The 9,709-nt window shown below is 36.6% G+C and overlaps 2 protein-coding genes across 2 annotated transcripts; one reads left to right on the forward strand and one right to left on the reverse strand.

Annotated features, from left to right (window-relative positions):
• Window positions 1-2,529: 2,529 nt before the first annotated feature.
• On the forward strand, window positions 2,530-4,874 carry LOC133708609 (uncharacterized). Its single transcript, XM_062134072.1, has 3 exons — window positions 2,530-2,730; window positions 2,934-3,159; window positions 4,322-4,874. Exons 2-3 carry the CDS (start codon window positions 2,968-2,970, stop codon window positions 4,679-4,681), a joined length of 552 nt encoding a protein of 183 aa, XP_061990056.1. The 5' UTR covers window positions 2,530-2,730; window positions 2,934-2,967; the 3' UTR covers window positions 4,682-4,874.
• Window positions 4,853-9,238, reverse strand: LOC133708610 (guanine nucleotide-binding protein subunit gamma 2). The gene is made up of 4 exons (XM_062134073.1): window positions 8,679-9,238; window positions 5,588-5,640; window positions 5,449-5,493; window positions 4,853-5,184 (listed from the first exon to the last, which is right to left on the reverse strand). The coding sequence occupies exons 1-4, from the start codon at window positions 8,817-8,819 to the stop codon at window positions 5,100-5,102; spliced, it is 324 nt and encodes a 107-aa protein (XP_061990057.1). The 5' UTR covers window positions 8,820-9,238; the 3' UTR covers window positions 4,853-5,099.
• Between the last annotated feature and the right edge of the window lie 471 nt (window positions 9,239-9,709).

The raw sequence follows: 9,709 nt of genomic DNA on the forward strand, positions 1-9,709 counted from the left end.
CAATCTTCAAGCTCCATAACTCCATTTCCATATCCCATTTTCCACACTTAGGATTTCAACACAGCTCTATCAATGAAACAAGAACTATATCATGAAACAACTACAACAATTTCAAGATGGGTCTTTCTAAATGTACCCAGCAAATTTCTATGTAGACCCAGCATATCAATTTTTGCATGAAAAGACAGTTATATCCTCGTATGAAATGACAGTAATGGTCACGACCGGTAAATAAAGATAATAACAAAATAAACCATAAAGTCTGAAACTCTTTTTTCTATTTGTACCCAGCAGTTCACTGTGTTCACGTTGTTATGTCGTTTCTTTTAGCAAAACCTTAAACCCAAATTTCACTTTCCTTTATAATTGCTTCAAGGGTTTAATACACATGATATCGACAAAGTTGTAACTGCAATTATGATTTTGGAGGCATCAAATAAGGTTTGTTCATTTTGTTTATCATAGAACCGGAATAAAAAAAAAAATTGATGCAGTTTATCGCACTTCGATCTGTCAATAAACACCGAAAATAATTAGAATATTTGGTCGTTTACCACCGAATGAAATACGTACGTTCGGCAGTCAACCACCGAAAATTGCTATACTATTCGGACGACAAGCACCGAAATTTATTGCTATGTTCGGGCCATAAACACCGAATATTGGTAGAATTTCAGCAGACAACCACCGAATGTTACTACTTGTCTAATTCTTTTACTATTTTCAGTTCCTTTTATCTGAAACTCACATTGAGTCGGTCCTCTTTAATGAAGCTCCGCACTAGTTCCTCAGTTGGGGAACAAACTTGGCGCAACCCTCATTGATGCGGAACGCATCATAAGTAACTCAACGAAGGGAGATAATTAGGGTTTTGGTGGGTGTGGATTTTGCTGGGTGTGAGTTTTGCTGGATTTAATTAATAATAAGGGTAGTATTGGAAAAGTTGTAGGGTGTAATTAGAAATTCTATCATTTTGCTGGGTGTAAAAAACTTACTCGGTCTACATAGAAATTTGCTGGATACATTTAGAAAGACCCTTTCAAGATATCCATAGCGCCCCTAATGCACCTAGATTACTAACCCACATTCCAGCCTTAAGATACAACGAACCCATTTTCAAAAACCACGTTCATCATGAGAAAGCAATTATTTCTTTTTCTCAAACTACAACTATAATCTAAATTGACATGATTCCGAGAAGAACACATACTAAAGTGTAAGTCTTTCTCATCAAATTAGTGAATACGAAACAGAAAATCCATTAACAAATGTAAAGAACTTACCTTTATGCCCCAACTGGTTTTCTGTAAGCAAGCCTTTCTTGCATCAACGGTTCGTAAGTGTTGGTAATCAAATTCGGTGAATGCGAAACAAAAAATCCATAGTCAGCCACGAACAAAAGTAAAGCACCTTTACTCCCAAGACCTCGTTTTCTGTGAGCCTTTCTTGCAGCCCCAATATATACAGGGATGATGATCGTCTAAGGGTCTTTCTTTGCGCCTTTGTAATGTGACATATAAAGTTGGTTCAAAGGTGCTAGCTAATCGTTTTAGACATCTAATTTGATTGGGAAGTTGATATCTAAAAAGAAATTGCTTAATATGGAATACAACATATTGCACCTGAGGAAATTAATTTTTGAAAGTATACTTGTTATATTGATCCCAAATTTTCCAATAAAAAATAACGATTTTTTTAATGTGAGTGATAGCTTCTATTTTAGTGTGAATATGTCATTAGGAAAAGGTTTCAGTGAACTCTACTTGTTCATTGTTGGCTACTTCGTACTTATTTTTTACTTTAAGACATATATATTAGCTGACATCAAATTTTAGTGTGGATGATGACTTCTATTTTAGTGTAATTATGCCATTCGGGAAAGGTCTCCAATGAACTTTTCTAGCACATTATTGACTACTTAGTATTTATTTGTTACTGTAAGACATATTAGCTGACTTTAAATATTAGTGTAGATGATGACTTCTATATTAGTGTAATTATTCCATTAGGGAAAGTTCTCCAGTGAACTTTACTTAGCTCATTATTGGCTACTTAGTACTTATTTGTTACTGTAAGACATATTAGCTAACTTTTAAATTTCAGTTTAGATGATGACTTCTATTTTAGTGTAAATATGTCATTAGGGAAAGGTCTCTAGTAAAGTTTACTAGCTCATTATTAGTTACTGAGTACTTATTTGTTTGTGTAAGATATGTTAGTTGACTTTAAATGTTAATGTTGATGATAACTTCTATTTTAGGCCTTCCTTAAATGCACTCTTACTTTAATTATTACGAGCTAAATATACTAAAATTCATGCTCGACTTGATTTTCTCATCGAGCTTAATATTAAATTCAAACCCGACTCTTTTTTTTTACGAGCACGAACTGTATCGAGCCGATTTACGGCCCTAAAGTGAAACATAGACATGTCAGCAGTTATGGTGCCCCAAATAGTGCTCGCCCTGTAATAACACCCACACCAACGAATCAGAAGCTAACAACTCAGAATTCTTTATTAAGGACCTTTTCTTTGTTACCATCATCGCAGAAACAAAGCATTATATTGGGATATACCGATCGCTCTACTCTCCAAAAAAAGCAACCTTTGATTTCTCTAACACCGAAAACCCCCCAAACTTGTATTCCCAATCAAACCCCCAAATTCAATTTAGGGTTTCTGTAGATCAACCTCAGCATCCATTGTCTACCGCCAATTCCCGATTCCAGGTTCGATCATCTTCCTTTCCCATGTTTCAATTCTTGAAAATTTTCATCATGGATCTGCTAAATCGGATTGAACCCACGTAAATCTTGATTTAGCTAATCAGAAATGATGTGTCTGTAATTGTCTGTATCAATTTTTGGGTGCTGTTTGATTCCAGAGTTAATGGGTTGTATCGTTTTTGTGATAAATTTTGGGTCTTTTTTAGGTGAAGTTTTGATTTTTGGATTGGGGGATAGAAGATGGGGGCGTTCATATCGAGGTTTTGGTTCATGTTGTTTCCTGCAAAAGAGTATAAGATTGTGGTGGTTGGGTTGGACAATGCTGGGAAGACAACTACCCTTTACAAATTGCACTTGGGAGAGGTGGTCACTACGAACCCGACTGTTGGCAGCAATGTCGAAGAGCTTGTCTACAAGAACATTCGCTTTGAGGTACCGTAAACATTTCTTGTTCTGTGTTTTGTGTATTGGTTTTTCTAATTTTTGTTGGGTATGAATTGCGTGTGCATGAGGAAAATATGATAGAGGTGTTGTAAGCTTGGGGTTAAACATATGCTTTGTTGTTGTGTAGAGGTGAATCAAGAGTTTCTTAAGAGTAAAGAAACTATGTTGGATGCAGTGCTAAAGAAAATTTTGAAAGGAATTGATAAAATTGCATACTTCGGAAATAGAGTTTTCTTCATTAGCAAAGATTGTCTTTTTGGTAAGATTAAATGCTAGCAAGGGAATGAGGAGGCCTACCTCCTAGTTGGGACACCTGTCTGTACGTCTTAGAGAATCCAAAATGTTTGACAGCTGATTGATTTTCGTATTTGAAGACCTAAAATGTAAAGGATAGGGACTACACCGACAAGGCAACAAGCCAGGAATAGTTGGGGAGATAAGATGGTCTGTCAATCTAATATTTTCAAACTGTTCTGGTATAGTCGAGGGTTTCTGCATAGTGATAGTTAGATTAGATGGAAGAACATATATATTGGTGTAATAGGAAGTTCCTTTTCATCATTACTTTTTAAAGATTCACTTTTAGCCTAGTACTTAGTTACTCACTCTAACAATTAATATGTATTATTGTTTGTGCATAGACAATTACGAATATGTGATTCTGATTTGGATAGGGGGAAACTGTAGCGTCCCTCATGCATTCTTTTAGATACATGATGATTTGGGATTCTCTATATTTAGGAACTTTGCTCCATTAAGATATCAGGGAACAATATGAATGATTTGTTTATAGGTAATTGAAGCATGAAACTTAAGAGTACTTGACAACTGAGCGTCATAGCTATGACTCAATGTTGATGATCAGAAGTTCATGAAATTGAATGTTGTAATTAAAAGTTACTGCCAGGCTCCGTGTCTGTTAACATCACTGGGTCTAGGCGTTCTATTCATTTCAACTCTTTGAAAAATTTGAAATACTAAATTTAAAAGGCTGCGATATACCTCTTGTATTTTATTTTTATTGATACAACATTTTATGCCACTTTCATTTCATTTTCTCCCTTTGAAGGCGTCATAACATGTTTAACTTTACTTATTGTTAGATGATAAAGAGCTAAAGAAAGTCACTTGCCAATCATGTAAATGACAGGTGTGGGATCTGGGTGGACAAGATAGACTGAGGACTTCATGGGCAACATACTACCGTGGAACTCACGCTATCATTGTGGTAATAGACAGCACAGACAGGGCCAGAATTTCCATTATGAAGGACGAACTCTTCAGGTTGCTTGGACATGAGGATCTTCAACATTCAGTTGTACTGGTTTTTGCTAATAAACAAGATCTCAAGGATGCCATGACCCCAGCTGAGATCACTGACACTCTATCTCTTCACAGCATTAAGAATCATGACTGGCACATCCAAGCGTGCTGTGCCCTCAACGGGGATGGGTTGTATGATGGCCTAGGTTGGATCGCCTCACGGGTTACTGGGAAAGCACCTAGTTGAAGAGCCTGACTGCACAAGATTTTTCATATATGGGTTTCAAGGCTGAGTGATGTAAAAACAGTCGTGTATCATTAAAGCTATTTCCTGGCAAATTTGTAGATTGTTTCTAATTTCGAATGCTTTATACATTTTACATTCTGAATCTTAAAGCATTTCATTAACAATATGATATGCCTGGAAAATTGTTCTGCTCTGCCAGTCTGCCATTACACTGAATCATTTTAATTGAAAAAATTTTACACTATGCACAATTGCCCTTCATTAGAGGCTTGAAAATGAAAGTATTACCATAAATTGTCATCTGCACAATGAAGCTTTAATATAACATATGCCAATAAAGTAAGAAATCTAAATCTATGAAATGTCTGAATGTAAGCCTCTGTCAACAATTGGCACCGGAGGTCTGTGAGTCGGATCATCAAAGTATCCAGCATTTGCAACCATTTGAGTCTTTGGGGCCTTCAAACCATCGGTCCCAAAATGGATTAAGGGGGCCATGTGTTCTGTCCTCCAGAAAAATTAACATAATCAGTAGAAGAATGAAAAATCAGAGACTTGGATCATCTGCTTAGACATTCTAGGATCAATCCAAATCCAAGCTGTGTATTATAAATCCAAAGGTTATGAATTTATGGTTCAGCCACAAGGACCCAAAAAGACCATTAGATTTATAATAGGGCTAGGACAGAAAATCAAGCACACAAATTCAAGCAGAGGCAAAAAGTCCATTTGAGAAATGATGCAAAGAATCAGGACAGAGGTGTTACACTGGGAGTAGTGGATCCGGCCTTGTTTCTACATTACTCAGCATTCTGGAATAGACAACATAAATCAATCAACACATTGCTTAGTCAAAACTGGGGATTTTAATAAATATCAAGTAATCGAGTATCTGTCAATGCTTACTCCTTGCATGCAGCTGAGGCTTTGTCTATCTTTTCAAGTTGTTCCAGCTCTTCCTGCTCAAATAACAGAAACGGTAAAAACAAATTCAACATTATTGTTCAGTACTCACAGCATTGTATTGTGTGCAAGAAGAAAATTTTCTACAACAATTCAACTGACCAATGCAGGGAGTGTCATACCATAAGATTTTGGTAACCACAATTTAAATGCTCACAAGTCTAAAAGAGCCACACCCACAATGCCTCTTGAATAACAAAAATACAAAACTAGTTCATGGGAATCCTTCGGCCAAAAAGAGAGGAAAAAATTAAACAATAATCATAACAGAGACTCAATTCCTATTAACCCAAATTTGAAAAATGTCACAAGATGCTTGAATGGTTTAGGTAACCTAGATCATGGGAAGCTGGAAATGTCATTATAAGATTATGGGAGGCTGAAACAAGTCATCAGATTAGGGAGGGCTGAAACATGCCATCAGATCATGGGAAGCTGGAACATGTCACTAAAGAGCTTGACCGTGCGTGTACTGGGTGGTAGATCAGATATATTGATTCAGGGAGAGAGATTTATTGGTTACCAAAATTGTTAAGGTGTGCTATAGAAATATTTGAGAATTCAAAAGGAACAGTGTCAACACAGTGATGCACAAATTTCAACGTATCTAATAAGAAAAGCATAACTGAGTGACTGCACAGGAAGTAAGATACAGATTGAAGCCTTGAAAATAGGAAGTGGAATGCAAGGGGGGCTATTGTTGCAGATACATGAAAAAGCCTTGACAAAAGTTATTTACAAGTGTCAACGGCAAAAGAAATGTCATAATAAGAGTTGGTTACTTCAGCTCCAAAAGAAATAATTGCATTTCCGTTCTCATTATATCTGAGTTTTTCGGTTACAAACCCAAAACGCCCACCGCACCCTCTTTTTGCTCAACCTACTCATCAATTTATCCAAGCAACCCACTAAGCCTGACAGTATTATTCTTAATCAGTTTCACCACTCAAAACACTACATTCACAATGTACAGAAATTTATTATATATATAGAGATTGAAGATTCACAGAATAAATCCAAAATATTGAGCATTTGGAATTTATTTCAATATAAGACTTCAACAAACTACACGTCTGAAAAAACTACATTGAAAGATGTCTCAAGTAGTGACTGTTTCGCACGTTTAACTAATGATATATGTCCAGAAAACAAAAAACAGAATGAGTATCATTGAATTGTGCATTATATTTGATGAAGGATACGAGCAGAATATTCTAAGTTAGGATTTGGAAAGTAGTTCAAATAAATCTAGGCTTTATTGTTAGGATTCTTATAATTATTAGGATTATTTCTTTAGGATTCTTTAAGGATATTCCTAATTATTCTAGAATTATCTTAGCCTCCCTATATATAGAGGCCTTTGTAGTCTTTTATTGGCAGATTTGAGTTGATAAAAATTGAAAGCTTTTGCTTCTCTCCGGGTTTGTGTGATGCAACCTAACCTTAGGTGTGATGCCTAAGACCTCTGGGTGTGATGCCTAGAAACCCTACTGGTGTGATGCTAGTAGTTTAAGTTTCTTATTCTAAATCCCTTTTCTTCTTAAAAAAACAAGAGCACAGCAACCAAATCCAAGAGTACTCAAACAAACCCTAGTTACAGTTCTTTTGCTACTTGTCCTGCATCATTTTGGCACCGTCTGTAAACCAACAGTTTGATCCAATGGCTACACGATCAGGGAAAAACTTCAGGGGTCGTCTGACTGACTATAAGCGAGATGTTTTGTTGCTGAAGATTGTGGAACAACTTGACTCAATGGACGCTCGGCTCACAAAATTAGAAGGTCATCGGAAAGCTTCCACAACTAAGAAGGCTGATAAAGAAGAAGATACTATAGTCCAGGACACCAACACTAGCGACAAAGAAGAGATGGAGCACCAAATGGAAGGTGGGGATGACAGTACCTTCGACTACGGAACTTATGATCCATCTGATCTAGGCGAAGACTTAGATACTTCTTTCTGTTCTGTTGTTAGACACAATCTAGCACCTCCTACAACTCAAGCTTCAAGTGCACCAGCACAAGTACTCACTAACGCAGCATAACTAAACACCAAAAAAGTGCTGAACCAACTACTTCCTTATTATCTATCGGCTGCAAACTGAATTTCCCTTCTCCACCTTGGATACTGAACTAATAGCAATCAAGACTGCAATTAGATTGCCCAAGCGCAAAGGTACATCTTAACTAGAGCTAACAACCTAACCGACTAAAATTCACCCAAATTGAATCTTAACTAGAGCTTAACTAGATATCTTCACTAGGGGAAACCAAATCACCCAAATTGAACGCAGAAACATCCATTTCCATAGAAGGACAGTAACAGTAAAAGAACCACCACCCTCATAAATTTTGGCCATAACAAGCAAAGCTGAGATTACACTCAAAAGGGTCAGCATAAAACTTGCCAAACTCTCGCATTATGCACTAATTGGGCAACCAAACCTACTGATTTAATGAAACAGGACCAGCAAACAACTCAAGTACTAACCCATAACATTTCAAACTCTACCCACATTTCAACATGTATACCAGCCAACAACAAAACTCTCTTAAATGCATAATTTTGATCCATTTTTCCATCCTTTACATTTCGAACCTTCACACTCCTGTTAAACAGAAACTTTGATGGTTGCACGAAACCAACAACCAAAGCTGAGAATACACTCAAAAGGGTCAGCATAATTTAGCAAACAGCTTATCTAGTAATCCAAACATTTCAAACTCTGTTCCCATTTCAACACATCTACCATCCAGCTAACAATTCTCTTAAATGCATTATTTTTTCCAATCCATTTCTATTTTAGATATTCCATCGATTACATTTCGAACCTTCAAACTCCCATCAAACAGTAAATTCGATGACCGTACAAAACTAAGAAACCTCATATTGAAGTTCAAAAATTTCAAAACTAGAATTTCAACCATCTCATTGACACATGCATCCGCTGACATTAGAACTACAAAACGCAACAAAATCACTGACACAATTCCCAATATTCAAAACCAAACAACACAAAGACACCATCACTGACCTCTAAGAATCTAGCTTCTTGCTCGAACCGTTTCAACTCAGCCAGTATCCGATGCTTCCCTCTAGTATCCGAGGCTGACAGAGACTGCAGCCTTTGGGTTGTTGGACTCTGGCTCACGGAATCGGACCCGTCCGATTGCATCTTACCACAAAATCACTAAAAAGCACCAACCTTTATTTCACTGAATTCCAAAACCAACTTACTATATCACAAAGCAGCAGAATTGATCATCAAAGCTAGGCCATTACAGCAGAAACCAACCACGACCCAGAAATCCTTATGGTCCCTACAAGCAATTTTCCACACCAAAATTCCACACCCCTTTGATGGATCTATCACACAGGGCTTTCTGGGTTTGGCTTTTTGAATGAAGGAATGATAGGAAAGGAGAAAAGAGAGAGCTTTTTTTTCTTCTTTCTTGGTTGGTAGTATGAAAGCTGGTATTCTTTTGTGTTGATGTTGTTTTTTATTCTGCGTTTCTCTTAGAGATAGTCCAAAGAGTCTATTTGGATTCCTACTTCGACTTTATGCAGGGCAAGTCCCACGCCATGTTCCGCACTTTTCACCCCCGCGTATGATGGAAGTTAGGAACCGTAGACAAGGACAAAAATTCTCCTCTAAAGAGCTTTTAGTATTCTAGAAAGGGTCAAGTACACAAGTAGTTAATGATGATTGAGCTGGTGAGGGCAGGGAGGGCAGGGTTACTGTCTACGGCTGTCACTTGGTTTGGTAATTACCAAACCGATTGAATACCAACTGATATTTTAGGTTTGGTAAACCGATTTTTTGGTAATTGAGACCGATAAAACCGAAATAAAAAATTACCCAAAAAGCTGGTTTGATTTTGGTAAATACCGAATCTACCGATTATTTAAATATTAGCTTTATATACTATAGTTTTCAATACACATACATGTATATTAAGAAATAAACATAAAAACTTTGACAATAGTATGAATATTGTATATTAAGAAATAAACATAAAAACTTTGACAATAGTATGAATATTACTACGTATACTACATTAATAG

The sequence above is a fragment of the Rosa rugosa genome, chromosome 5 (assembly GCF_958449725.1).
Source record: "Rosa rugosa chromosome 5, drRosRugo1.1, whole genome shotgun sequence".
Taxonomy (NCBI): domain Eukaryota; kingdom Viridiplantae; phylum Streptophyta; class Magnoliopsida; order Rosales; family Rosaceae; genus Rosa; species Rosa rugosa.

Excerpts from the sequence above, each read along its gene's own strand:
- LOC133708609 (XM_062134072.1), top strand. The coding sequence starts at position 2,968 with ATGGGGGCGTTCATATCGAGGTTTTGGTTCATGTTGTTTCCTGCAAAA. Across the intron at positions 3,160-4,321 it reads ACAAGAACATTCGCTTTGAG|GTGTGGGATCTGGGTGGACA; the intron begins GTACCGTAAACA and ends TGTAAATGACAG.
- LOC133708610 (XM_062134073.1), bottom strand. The coding sequence starts at position 8,819 with ATGCAATCGGACGGGTCCGATTCCGTGAGCCAGAGTCCAACAACCCAA. Across the intron at positions 5,494-5,587 it reads GCCTCAGCTGCATGCAAGGA|AATGCTGAGTAATGTAGAAA; the intron begins GTAAGCATTGAC and ends TGTCTATTCCAG. Across the intron at positions 5,185-5,448 it reads CCGGATCCACTACTCCCAGT|AACACATGGCCCCCTTAATC; the intron begins GTAACACCTCTG and ends TCTGGAGGACAG.